Source organism: Lagenorhynchus albirostris, chromosome 5, assembly GCF_949774975.1.
Source record: "Lagenorhynchus albirostris chromosome 5, mLagAlb1.1, whole genome shotgun sequence".
NCBI lineage: Eukaryota > Metazoa > Chordata > Mammalia > Artiodactyla > Delphinidae > Lagenorhynchus > Lagenorhynchus albirostris.
Genome location: NC_083099.1, coordinates 58,165,405 through 58,180,019, shown reverse-complemented (window position 1 = coordinate 58,180,019; position 14,615 = coordinate 58,165,405). Strand labels below are relative to the sequence as shown.

The 14,615-nt window shown below is 35.3% G+C and overlaps 1 protein-coding gene across 1 annotated transcript in view; it reads right to left on the bottom strand.

Moving 5' to 3' along the window:
- The window catches only part of PIK3CA (phosphatidylinositol-4,5-bisphosphate 3-kinase catalytic subunit alpha), a 115,780-nt gene that overhangs the window by 31,204 nt on the left and 69,961 nt on the right, over window positions 1–14,615 (bottom strand). The window contains exons 2-6 of the mRNA XM_060150031.1: window positions 8,321–8,748; window positions 7,575–7,784; window positions 4,342–4,592; window positions 2,370–2,615; window positions 1,561–1,646 (exon numbers count right to left, since the gene is read on the bottom strand). Of these exons, the coding sequence (XP_060006014.1) occupies window positions 1,561–1,646; window positions 2,370–2,615; window positions 4,342–4,592; window positions 7,575–7,784; window positions 8,321–8,672 (1,145 nt within the window). The 5' untranslated portion in view covers window positions 8,673–8,748. The remainder of the gene's footprint in view (window positions 1–1,560; window positions 1,647–2,369; window positions 2,616–4,341; window positions 4,593–7,574; window positions 7,785–8,320; window positions 8,749–14,615) is intronic.

Sequence of the window (14,615 nt, the reverse complement as noted above, 5' to 3'; positions counted from 1 at the left end):
CCAGTAGTGGGATTGCTGGGTCATATGGTAGTTCTATTTGTAGTTTTTTAAGGAACCTCCATACTGTTCTATATAGCGGCTGTACCAACTCACATTCCCACCAGCAGTGCAAGAGTGTTCCCTTTTCTCCACACCCTCTCCAGCATTTATTGTTTCTAGATTTTTTGATGATGGCCATTCTGACTGGTAAAATTTACTTAAATCTTTATACTACTACCACAGGGATTTTACCTTACAGATATTCTTAAAGGAAAGACAATAAAATATAAGTCCTTTATGAATAGCTATTTTAAGATATTAAAATTTTAACAGTTTAATCTTACATTATTAAATAAATTTACCTTTTACTTTTGTAAAGCCTGTTTATTCTTGGTACTTGAAAGAACTAGGATAACTCTCCCCAACTGTATTTTGTGGTCTTTGCTTGGGGCTTGTTGAATTCCTTAGATTGTTGGTTTTATAGTTTTCACCAAATTTGGAACATTTTGGCTATAATTTCCTCAAATATTGTTTTTCTGCTCCTTGCACAACCACCCACCTAACCTGTGACAGATATGCTGTGTGAGTGGGAAATAAACATTTGTTGTTCTAACAAAAAATTCAGAAGATTCTGGTATGGTCTGTTGCCACAGCATAACTTCTAACCCGAATGATGTATTGATACTTTCTGACCTATGATGGTTCAGGCAGGGCAGGGAACTATTTCCCTTCCTCCTGGTAGAGAAGGCTACCATCTCTTTGAACTTTACGTAGGCTCTCTCACCTCTATCAATTTAATTACAACACCATAACTTTTTCTTGACTCTCCTAGAACTCAGTCTGAATTGATTATGAAATTTACTTCTGGAAGATCCACTAGTTAGCTCTATTGCTAGTCTAAAAAATCCATCTTTAACATTTAATTCCAATTTGAGTTCTCTTAAAATATTACTATTAATTTCAAGAATAAACTTTTATCCCCAAATGATTCTATACAGAGAAGCAAAGAAATGGCAGGATGTCAAGCTGTTGAATTATACTACCTTTTATTTCTTCATTTTATCTAGGCAGTAATCATTTAAAAATGTTCCCAATAACATCCCCTCCCACTAAGAAACTGGTTTGTGCCCCAAGATTCTTTATTTGAATGTTATAAATATGTATTCTTGGGAGTACTGTAAAGAAAACTGCCTCAGAGTAGTCCAGCTCTAAAGTTGTTTGCCAACTCTCACTTCTTAATGGAAATGCAAATGGAGATAAAAAAGGAATAAAATGCTAGGTTTATGGATCTAATGTAAGGAATAATCAGCACAAAACTATAACCACATTCTGTTCTCTCCTTGACACAATGAGAAGAGAGGATCAGAAAAACCCTTCCGATAACGTTTTAGGGAGAATCAATAAAGTGATCCTGTGATTGATACTCATTAGACGGAATGTCCTCATGTTCTATATGTAAATGTCTGGTAATTATATATGACTTGTATAAAACTAATGATGTAAACTATACTACTTTTATTTATTATACTGCTAAACACTAATATGACTTTTGGAAATATAAACTCATATATACTTCCTTACCTGGGATTGGAACAAGGTACTCTTTGAGTGTTCACATTATCACATAAGGGTTCTCCTCCATGGTAGATACCTGTTCGAACATAGATCTAAGGAAAATAAAAAGTTATGTGTAGACACATACATATATATATATATATATGTATATATACACACGCACACATACATACTAGACCAGACCAATATTAAACATTATCAAAACAATGTAACTGATATGAATGAGAGAATCAACTAAAGTTTCTGTTCAGATGTAGCTTTTCTTTTCTCTTTTTCTTCACATGTATAGTAAATTAATACTGATGCAGATTCTTCACCAAAATGTACTGCTGCCTTCAGGTGGACTTACACTATTAAAAATCAAGATAGGCCCACAATCCCTTTAGGCCAGGTATGTAATTCAGAGTTTTTCATATTTTAGAAAGATAAATTGGTACATATACTAAATATTACTTAGTACTCTTAGCAGTTAAAGCAGCACTCCATAAGGAAATTAATATTTCTGCAATAAAACATTTGGATATTTACACTAAGTGGGATAAATAAAGACTGTAAAAAACCTCGCTTCAGGTTAGGTCAGGTTTTCCTGCCAAATGAATTCTGTAAAAGTTTGGTTTTAAGAGCTTAGAATTATGGGTATTAGAATTATTAGAATTAGGGATATTAGAATTACAGAAAATGATTATAAGCTGAGGTAGATGTTTTCTAGCCAGCTGAAAACATACTGCAGGTCAACAGATTATTATATACTTCAATAAAAAAGATTTATATAAAATAATTTATATACAATAATAAACATCAACACTTGACCTTACCTTGTCAATGTCTCGAATATTTACATTCACATAGGTTGCACAAAGAATTTTTATCCTAAGTGCACTATTTATAACCCAAAGGGATTTTGTAGATGTTTCTCCATTCATATATGGTGTAGCTGTGGAGATGCGTCTGGAATAAGATGGCATTGTAAAACAGTCCATTGGCAGTTGAGAGTAGAGGCTTTCTTTAGCCATCAGCATCAAATTGGGCATCCTCCCAAGCATTATACAGCTTCTTATATACTGTAAGAGATTAAGGTGGGAGGAGAGAAGGCATTTCTTGTAAGGTTTTTCATTTTAAAGGCAACATGTAAGAGTACTATGAGAATTTACATACTAATCTGCAAAGGTAATTAAAAAAATCAAACATTATAGACACATTTCTTAGCAGTTGCTATATTTATAACATTTTAAAAACTAACATTTGGGAGTTAGGTTTTAGCACAGATAAACCAAACACATCTTGGAATATAAATTGTATAAAAGAAAAGAAAAACAAAGGTCAGCTTTTTAGACTGTAGTTCTACCTTTAACTGGAAGGAAAAAGAAAGAAAAGAAAAAAGGAATTAAAAATAAGGATAAGAAGATACTCATTATGAAAACACTAGATATTAGAATTACAGAAAAGGACTATAAGCTGAGGTAGATGTTTTCTAGCCAACTGAAAACATACTGCAGGTGCTTGTTAAAGGAAAAGCAACATCATTTAGGAAGCCTCTGCCATTCAATCTATTAAGTCATACTGATGTCAAATCCAAGAGCTGCTGCCCACTTGTTCTTCTGTCCCAACATTTCTTGAGAAATATTTGTTTTGTTAAAAAAAAAACAGAACAAAAAAACCCAAAAACCACAAAGAGAGGAGACTAATAAAATTATGGAATATGTTTTAAAAAATATTAAAATGCATTGGTTTGAACTCTGAAATGGTAGTTAGGATAGATTTTCAAGCAACTGTACACATATTACAAAAACCTATTTTCTTACCCATAAGCCCTACTATACTGTAAGCAACCTAAAAGCCAGAACCATGTCTTGCTTGGTATTGTAAATCAGCACTTGACATATGCTTGGTACAAATACAGTTGCTTCTTATAGGTATTTATTTAATGAATAGAAATAGAGAGTAGGGAAGTATTTATAGTACACCTTAATTAACTATAGATCATGGATTTTTTGAAATGTTTATTTTAATTCCTTCTAGTGCCACTGCTTGGGAGGGGATAAAAATCATTAAATACCCCATATTTGGGGATTACTATAACTGCCAACTTTTTTTTTTTTTTTGACAAAGAACACATTTACCTTATTGCTTACACTGCCTATTCAAATGAACACAACAAACCCTTTTTAAAAAAAGTAAGGCACATGAAAAGCCTTTTGGGCAAGTTCCATGTTATTTAAAATTCCTATTGGCTATAAAAGTATTTCCACTATAGAACTGGACCTATCCAGAAAAGCACACGATGCATTTTTTGCATGTAGAATACCTGAAGCATTATTATATCTTACCTCATGGCACAATTAAACAGTCACCAAATCAAATGTTTGTATCTGAATAATGATATATCTATTGTTACAATTGTAAAACATTAATCAGCTTACCCATATATGTAGTCAGGTCCCCAAATATTAATTATATAAAATCTAAAAGAATAGCATCTGTCGTCTCAAATTCATCAGTCTCTCAAATTAAATATAGTGTAAAAAATAAACTTATTAATCTATTTACTAATATTAATTATTTAATTTTGGGAATTCCCTGGCAGTCCAGCGGTTAGGACTTGGCACTTTCACTGCTGGAGCGTGGGTTCAGTCCCTGATGGGGGAACTAAGATCCCGTAAGCTGTGCAGCACAGCCAAAAAAAATTTGTTTTTAATTTTCAAAAACTATGTCCTAAATACAGATACCAGTTCCCAATGTGATTACCTTTTAAATTTAAAAGTAAGATCTTTGAAACTTGTTACTCACCTTATACTGACTCAGAGGATATTTTTCTAGGAAGTATTCGTCACATCCACACACTTTTAAAATATACTTGCCCTGATATTCTAAAACACAGAGTTTTAGTTGTTCAGATGATAGCAACATACTTCGAGTTTTTTTCCTGATTGCTTCAGCAATTACTTGTTCTGGCACACAGTCATGGTTGATTTTCAGAGTATACTTCTGCTTGTCATTATTTGGAGAAACTATTACCCAAATCACCACTATTATTTGCCCTATAATAGGAAAATAATATTAGATGCAGTCACCACATATATTTCATTTTTCAAGAGACAAATTTCCAAAAGTATGCACTAACCATAATGACTTATAATCAACCTTAATTAAATACAGGTAAATATCAGGTAGAATGACCAAATCTTCAAATCTGATAGGGCTGCCAAACCATGCCCAAACCTCATGTTTTAAGGCAAGCACACAAAACTGTGACTACTGTGTGTCTCAATTACCTGAGACCAAGCTAATTTCCATTCTAAACTACATGACATACTTCACAGATACAACCCCTGTGAAGAGTGACTCATGATGGCATCAAAGGTTCAATAGTACCTTAAGTAGAAGAGTTTCTGGGAACTGTGGGAAAGAATCATGGAGACTTAAAGAAAGATGCTGAATCAGAATGAGAGAAAAGATGGGGGAGGAAGGGGAAAAAAATAAATTTTCTATTTTTTTTCCTTTTAAGAAGAATAATTAAGCTTTAAGCTGGGGGACCAAAAAAAAAAATAATGAAAATGAAAAGATTAAAACTATGTTAGAGTCGTGTAGGTATCCAGAGTAAAATTCTTTCAAACTTTCTATATGTTGGAAATATTTCATAAATAGTGGGGAAAAATAAAAAGAGCATTCCATTTTAAAAAGTATACTAAAGTAGAAATGAATTTTTTAAAAATTTCTTTATTTTCTTTATTTATTTTTGGCTGTGTTGGGTCTTTGCTCTGTGCGCAGGCTTTCTCTAGTTGCGGCGAGTGGGGGCCACTCTTCGTTGTGGTGCGTGGGCCTCTCACTGCAGTGGCCCCTCTCATGGAGCACAGACTCCAGGCACACAGGCTTCAGCACTTGCAGCCTGTGGGGCTCAGCAGTTGTGGCCTGTGGGCTCCAGAGCGCAGACTCAGCAGTTGTGGCACGTGGGCCCAGCCACTCTGCAGCATGTGGGATCTTCCCGGACCAGGGCTTGAACCCGTGTCCCCTGCATTGGCAGGCGGATTCTCAACCACTGCACCACCAAGGAAGCCCAGAAATGAACTTTTAATGAAGACCTTATGTTATATAAGCATTAAACTACTTTGAAAAATATGTCTAAAATAGTGATAAGACGTCTTAATTCATTCTACTGAGAGAATATTATATTTAATAGTGTATTAAGTTAACCTATTCTATAACTTTCAATTAAAAACTTCACTTTGTTATTCTGAAGAATACAAATATTTATCTGACACAATGATATTTTTATTTCTAAAACAATTAGTTTATATATTCTCATGTACACTTAATTCTAGAAATTGATATATTGTCAAAAGTCGACTTACATATTAGCATTCACTATGATCAGAGTTAAATACTGCATCTAACATTAAGATTAGGAAATTTACTTTTTCTTTGCATATAGTAAGAATGTGTGACGTTTCCCCAAAATTTCATAAAATATTTCTATTTATACTTATTTTTATTTGTAAAAAGATAATCAGCTATAATTCTGTAACAGTGAATTTCAAACTCAATGCTTTTTTTTTTTTCAGTTTTATTCTGAGATAAACAATTCACCAAGGGATCAGCACCATATGCACACATTCATTCAATCAATCACTACTTACTGCACACAAGTTGTGTACCTGAAAAAAAAGACAACCCTCAGAATGGGAGAAAATATTTGCAAATGAATCAACGGACAAAGGATTAATCTCCAAAATATACAAACAGCTCATGTAGCTCAATATCAAAAAAGCAAACAACCCAATCTAAAAATGGGTGGAAGACCTAAATAGACCTTTCACCAAAGAAGACATACAGATGGCCAAGAGGCACATGAAAAGATGCTCAACATCACTAATTATTAGAGAAATGCAAATCAAAACTACAATGAGGTATCACCTCACACTGGTTAGAATGGGCATCATCAGAAAATCAACAAACAATAAATGCTGGAGAGGGTGCAGAGAAAAGGGAATCCTCTTGCACTGTTGATACAGCTACTATGGAGAACAGTAGGAAGGTTCCTCAAAAAACTAAAGAAAGAATTACCATATGACCCAGCAATCCCACTACTGGACATATACCCAGAGAAAACAATAATTCAAAAAGACACACGTGCCCCAATGTTCACAGCAGCACTATTTACAATAGCCAGGTCATGGAAGCAACCTAAATGTCCATCGACAGACGAATGGATAAAGAAGATGTGGTATATATATACAATGGAATATTACTCAGCCATAAAAAGGAATGAAATTGGGTCATTTGTAGAGACCTGGATGGACCTAGAGACTGTCATACAGGGTGAAGTAAGTCAGAAAGAGAAAAACAAATATTGTATATTAATGCATATATGCAGAATCTAGAAAAATGGTACCGAAGAACCAGTTTCCAAGGCAGAAATAGAGACACAGATGTAGAGAACAAATGTATGGATGCCAAGGGGGGAAAGTGGGGGATGAGGGTGGGATGAACTGGGAGATTGGGATTGACATATATACACTAATATGTATAAAATAGATAACTAATAAGAACCTGCTGTATAGCACAGGGAACTCCACTTCGCTGTACAGCAGGAACTAACACAACATTGTAAAACAACTATACCCCAATAAAAAATAAGTAAATAAATTCAATTATAAAGAAAATACAGCACACAAAGTATTACACATTTCATGAGGACACACACAAATAAAATAATTCAAGATTTAAAAAAAAAAAGTTGTGTACTTGGCACTCAGCTATATGTTGTCAGTAAAGCATTCCCTGCCTTCAAGAAGCTTATCATCTAGCTAGGATAAAAAGACTGTACAGGGATTCCCTGGTGGCGCAGTGGTTGAGAGTCTGCCTGCCCAAGCATGGGACATGGGTTCGTGCCCTGGTCCGGGAGGATCCCACATGCTGCGGAGCAGCTGGCCCCCCCCAAAAAAAAGACTGTACAAAGATATACGCACAGATAAAAGTTTTCACTACAGTGACCAATTATGGTAGATTTACAATTTTCTTACCTTTATCCAATTTATTATATATGTGCTTTGGCAGTTCTGGTGAAGATTCTACATTTGGAGGATAGACATACATTGCTCTACTATGCGGTGAATTGAGATCCCTAAGATCCACAGCTTCTTTACAAACATTGAGAATATTTCTTCGGAAGTCCTGTACTTCTGGATCTTTAACCATATCGAATTCACACACTGGCATGCCAATAGCAAAACCTTAAAAAAATTATATAGAGAATATAACATTCTGTTAAACACACAGTAAGACCATGTTTATTGTAAACAGGGAACTTGGTAGGTATGGAAGATCACAATAAAGAAGTTTCTCTTTGTTAATAAAATTTTTGATGAATACATATAGTAAGAATTGACAAGATCGCAAATACTTTTAATATATAAAATATGATCTGTTTGGCAATTTGGAGCAAAGGTAGCAAACATTATTCATATCAATTATTTTTTAAAAGACAAAACAAAACTGGGATATAACAAATATAAATCATCCCTACAAATGATACTTCTTAAAGAAAACTTTACAGAATAATACCAAGGTGTTAAAAACAGTTCCTCAGCCTAACAGTCAAAAAAACTTTAGATTTGTAATGATTTTTATTTTGAAATCTATTTATTTAAGATTACAAAGGTTATTAACCAGTTCAGACAAAATATTTTACTAATGAGGAAATAGTTAAGCTTCATAGTTATTTGCATATAGAATAGAATGACAAGGCCATTTCAAAATTTTATCATACCAATTTCTCGATTGAGGATCTTTTCTTCACGGTTGCCTACTGGTTCAATTACTTTTAAAAAGGGTTGAAAAAGCCGAAGGTCACAAAGTCGTCTTGTTTCATCAAAAAATTCTTCCCTTTCTGCTTCTTGGGTAACACTTACGAAAATGTAAGAAGATTCATCTTGAAGAAGTTGATGGAGAGGGTATTTTCTCGCTTCTTTAAATAGTTCATGCTTTATAGTTATTAATGTAGCCTCACGGAGGCATTCTAAAGTCACTATCATCCCATTTGGTAGTAAACATTCTACTAGGATTCTTGGGGGCATCAAGTGGATGCCCCACAGTTCACCTGATGATGGTCTTGGAGGCATTGTTCTGATCCTTTACAAGTTTTACATATAAAAGTACTTTAAGGAATTAGATGCGTGGCTGTCCCAAAGCAGAAATCTAAACCAAAGAAAGAAAACATACGTTAAAAGAGAAACAACCATCAAAGAATACATTTATGGTATTACTAAATGCAAAAATTCATTTTCTGTAGTTTGAAATGATTAGGGTAAGTAATTACAATTCATCTTAGATTGTTGCTCCTAATTAGGCTAGAAGAACTGATTCCAAAGCAGAAATTAGAAAAAAAAATCACTTGTATTTAATAAATTCATTCAATAAAAAAAAGTTTTATTTGAATGGACTTTTAAAGTCAGTTCTTAACAAGACAGAGCTGGGGCTATGGAGAGAATAAATAGTAAGTTGCAACTGAAACCAAAATTCCCGTAATATATCATTCTTTTCTATTTTATGGAGCAACAGAATTTGGGCTGGAAAGGCTCTTTTAGATCATGGGTCCATTGTTTTTATTTTACAGATGAGTAAAGTAAAGGCTAGAGACGTCAAATCCTTTTGCTTTTACACCCCTACTTCCACCCTATGGTAACTAGAATTTACATAGCTTAGTCTTTTTTTCTTTCTTAAGAAAGAAAAATCATTGTAATTTCCTTTTTTGTATTGATTATTGTCTAAGTGATATCTTAGACCATATCTAAATTTTTTTTTTGTTTTGGTTTTCTTCGGTACGCGGGCCTCTCACTGTTGTGGCCTCTCCCGTTGCAGAGCATAGGTTCTGGACGCACAGGTTCAGCGGCCATGGCTCAGGGGCCCAGCCGCTCCGTGGCATGTGGGATCCTTCCGGACCGGGGCACGAACTGGTGTCCCCTGCATCGGCAGGCGGACTCCCAACCACTGCGCCACCAGGGAAGCCCTAAGTATTTTAAGTATAATTAAATTTACTTAAGTATAAAGCTTAAGTATAATAAGCTTTTAAGTATAATTTAGTTATATATTCACTATAATGTAAAGTGTCATCAATGCATTTTCCTTGAGATATAATGATGAATTTGCAATGATCCATCCCTTTTATCAAATAACCCAGTCCTAATACTTCTGATTGAAATGAACTGATCTACATATCCAATGACTCTTTTTGTCAGTATAATGTTCCAACACACTGTGTTAAGCACTTATATTATTTGGAAAAATATTAAGTATTATTACAATCTGAAGCCCTCATTTATTTTAGATGTCAACAACCTTAGGGGTTCCTTTGGAAGATACTGTCAAAACCCACAAAACAAAATTTTATTTCTTGCTGTTTATATTTTCTTTTATTCAGTAAGCTAAACTGTAAAGATATAAGAAAAAATAAGGTCTGAGATATTAAGAAAATAAAGAAGAAATAAAAGTTAAGCAAGAGGAATGAATCAAAAAAGAGCCCAGATAACTTACATATTCAATTACTCTATCAGGCACTGTAGACAATAGCTATAAATGACACTTTGTTTATTCACCAAAAATGTATTGATGTTGTCCCCAGGACCATGTTAGGTGCTGGGAATATGATGATAAGTAAGACAGGCATGGCCCTTGCTCTCACAAGACAAAGTCAAGAGTGTGAAGGTTATGTGTATATGGGTGTGGGGTAATAAATTCACAGGTACAAAACAGAAAAAAAATGTTCTCATGAAGTGCCAGGTGCTATAAAAGCACATAGAGTGGTCACCTAACTTAATGGAAGTTGGAGTGGGAAAGTTTTCCATAGGAGGTAACATATAAACTAAATTCTTTAGGGATAAGCTGGAGCTGAACAAACACAGTGAGAAAGAGGTGAGGAGCACGATATATCTAATCCAGAAACCTATCTCTGACTCCTTTATGTCATGCTCGCCAACAGCTAATCCATCAACCAATTCTATTAATTCTATATCCTGAATCTCTTAGTACCTTGGGTCAGGCCACTACTATTTCTTGTCTGGACCACTGCAAAGGCCTAAATGTAAGTCTTACTACATCTACATTTGCCCCCTACAATCCATCTTTCTCCTCATAGCCAGTGCAACCTAGAGACAACAATAGAACCTATTTTGATCAGACATTTCTGCTGTACCCATTCTCAGTTGCAAACAAGTGTTTATGCTTCAGAGTTATAACATATGAAGGAGGTGAGGAGTGGAAATAGGAGAAATTTCAAGCCCTCTCCCTACCTCTGGAAATACAGAAATCAATTGAAAGACAATAAGGAATAAAAAGTTATTTTTTAATACCTGAAAATATTTTCTTCAAATTTATAAAAGGGACTCACTGAAGTTATAGGATTTAAAATATAATTATCCTATTTTCTATACTTTTAAAAGAAAATTCATTGGCTAGCAAAAAGACCAGATGGATCAATCTGAGTGCATAATTATAAACTGACTTAAGCTAAGCTTTTTAAAAACATACAAAAAAATCTGAAGAATGCAAGGGAAAATGCCAAATGACTACTTTTAAATGATGATCTGCCTGCACAAAAAAGTTCAAACAAAAATAAAACCAAACCACAAACCACACTAAAACAGCAGCTGTGTTTATAGTTTTCTTTGTTGAATGGCACTAACTGATCTATGTTACGGAATCATGCGGGCAACTATTTTATATATAATAAATAACAACCCCCAGAGTCCCATATGTTTCCTAAGAATTAGCAAAAGAGAAGTCTAGTACAACAGGAGATCACTGATTCTAATCCTTATTCTACTATAGTATATTTATGGGCAATTAACAACTAGTAAATACTCAAGACATGCCCTTCTCATTAAGAGAATAAATGCAATCACAGCTATAAAACACTTGGCGATCCTGGAAGGCAGGCACTGGTCGACACTCTGGTAGTACTATACAGAAGAGAGAGGAAGCTAACTTTGTCTTCTTCTGCCAGGCCTTATTCTGTTCAAACCACTACCTCAGAGCTCACAAGAACAGAAGTGTAGAAGAGGCAAATGGAGCTAACACTTAGTATTTAGTATGCATCTTGACTTATGCAGGCAATAACCCTTTTGGTGTAGGTAATAACCATTTTACATATGAGAAAACCGAAGATCAGAGAAGTAAAGTTATTCGCCACCAGTAAATGTTAGATACGGATTTTGAATCCAGGTCTAGATGATTTCAAAGTGTACATTATAACCATGCTGCTATTTGGGCTTCAGTTATGGCAGGAATATTCACTGGTGGTAAATAAGAGAATGGGCTCTGAAGTTACACTGGATTCACATTCTGTCTGCCTTAGTTAATAGTTGTATGGCCTTGAGCAGTTTAATTCATCTCATGGCACCTTATATCACTCCCCACCCCTGCCACCCACTGCCCCAATTTGTTATGTTGGGATAATGGCATATACTTCATCAGACTGTGGTATTAGATGAGGTAATATATGAAAAACATGTAAGCAAAGAGACTGGCACACTGTAAGCACTCAAAAATGTTAAATATTATTAATAAACCTGTTAAGTATACCCATATTATCTTTTCAAGCTATTATGAATTATTCAGGACGAGCATCAGTTAGGGATGGGAAAAAGGAGCTTGGGTTCTTTTACAGAGGGAAGCAAGTAAATAAGGAGCTTCAGCTTCATAAAGCAGCGCCAGTGTCAAGTGCTGAAACTTGAAGGTAGCACTGGTATTGCAAGGCTCACAGATGAGTTTAGAATGTGGCTCAGATGCTGGTACTTTTGCAGCTGCTTCTAGTTCCCCAAACCCCTAGTATCCCCATTTAATTGGTACAGCTATTTATGGCTTAGGTGTGAGGAATCCTCCTTTTTGGAGAAATACTTGCTTGTGCCAGGTTCTAGGTTAAATAGTATGAAAACAATGGTAAATAGATGCTTTCTCTTTGGTTGTTTAGTTTACTGGGGAAAGACAAGACACAGGAACAACTTTAACAATGGAAAATTGTTATAAGACAGAATATGAACTTTGGAAAAGTCACAGGAAATCTCCAACTGCCTGAGGAGGCTAGGGAAGGCATCACAGAGGTAAAGTCTGAGTATCACAGATTAGTAGGGATTTTGCAGAGAAGAGGTGGCTTGGACATGGGAGAGCTAGACGAGGAGGGTGTTTTAGATTGCCACAAGAGTATGTGTGCAAAGTCACAGACCATGAAAGAATGCACCTTTTACCAGCAATACAAGCTGTTTTTATTACTTGAGTATGAAGTGCATGAGAATAGGTAGGATATGTGATAAAGAAGGAGGGGTGAGAGGTAGGCAGGGGCCAGAAAGGTGAGCAGACTCCATTTTAAGGAGTTTGAATTTTATGTAGTACACTCTAAGTAAAACGGAGTCTCTGAAGTATTTTGAACACAAGAATGACATGACATTTTTTTCATGATTTTTAAATTCAGATTTCTTTAAAAAATTGTTTTTAAATATAGGATATAACCAAATAAACATTAAACCAAGGTGTAAAAACTTTATCTTCTCAATTTCCCAAATTTGGAGGAAAATCCCTAAAGTTAAGAAATCAGAGTACGTAACGTTTTAAATAAATGGCCTTTACACTACAGAAAAAATTAAATGTTGATAAAGAAGGTGGAATTATCCAAACTTAAGGGCATAACCTATTTACAAAGAAAAACTTATTTGAAAAGCAGTAGAGGGGGATAAATCACTCTAAGATTAATATTTAAAATATGAATCTATGCAATTTGGAGGTCTGAGGTGACAAAAATGTATTTGTTAAAAAGAAAACACTTTAAGAGTCAAGGAACTACTCTATTGGGCTTTGGAGTTCAGAATGCTAGGACTAAATAGTCACATATTGACAAATCACAATTATTCAGAACTGTTAGGAAATAAATTGGTTTTGCTTATCCTAATTTTTTTTAAATTTTATTTATTTATTTATTTTTGGCTGTGTTGGGTCTTCGTTTCTGTGCGTGGACTTTCTGTAGTTGCGGCGAGCGGGGGCCACCCTTCATCGCGGTGCACAGGCCTCTCACTGTCGCGGCCTCTCTTGTTGCAGAGCACAAGCTCCAGACGCGCAGGCTCAGCAGTTGTGGCTCAGGGGCCTAGTTGCTCCGCGGCACGTGGGATCCTCCCAGACCAGGGCTCGAACCCGTGTCCCCTGCATTGGCAGGCAGATTCTCAACCACTGCGCCACCAGAGAAGCCCTATCCTAATTTTTAAATATATCTAATAATGAGTTATTTCAACTGGGGCAGTTTTGTTTTCCTAAAAGAGTATATATAAATATATTTCACAACTTACCCTTTTCTTGATGAATTACAGTCCTCATTATAAAATGAACTACTGTGCTATACGAAAATACAAGATAGCAAAGCTTTTCAGTATTACTGAGGAGTCTGAGGGTATTTCTGACCCTAAAACCAATGATCCCAGGGTGGAGACTGATTTAAAAACGCTCTCATCCCCTGGTTTTCTAGCAGTCAATGGTCACTTCTCAGCTGTGGCCAGACTGCCTTATGAGAGTAGCCTCCTGTTCTTCTGTTATTCATTTCTACTCAGCATCCACATTTGACCATCGTTCTCTAACGGTCTATTAGCTAAAGGCCAACAGACCAAATGATGATATGAGAACCTCTGCTTTATGAGGTTAGAACAAAACATGTAACAGATACCTTGCTGATCAGGGACTTCTGTTTACTTCCTTGTTCTGGTATTAAAATTACTGTTAAAAATTACTGTGCTTGGGCAGGAGGCACTGAAAGTCTTTTTTGTTCTTAGAAGGACTGAACCTGCATTTATGTCTTGGTAGGGGTTGGGTCTGTCTGCATTAGCAGTCCATGCGGGATGGATGATATTGCTCAGCAGGAGTAAACACACCTTTAAGGACAAAATATGCAGCAGAAATGAACAGTAGAAAATAGTCTCAGACTCTCCACTGTCACTTGACTTTTATAGTGAAAGGCTTCTTACTTCAATGGGCAATTCAGTATTTTGAACACTTAGTGTGCACTTTCAGCCCAAAAAGACAATGACATT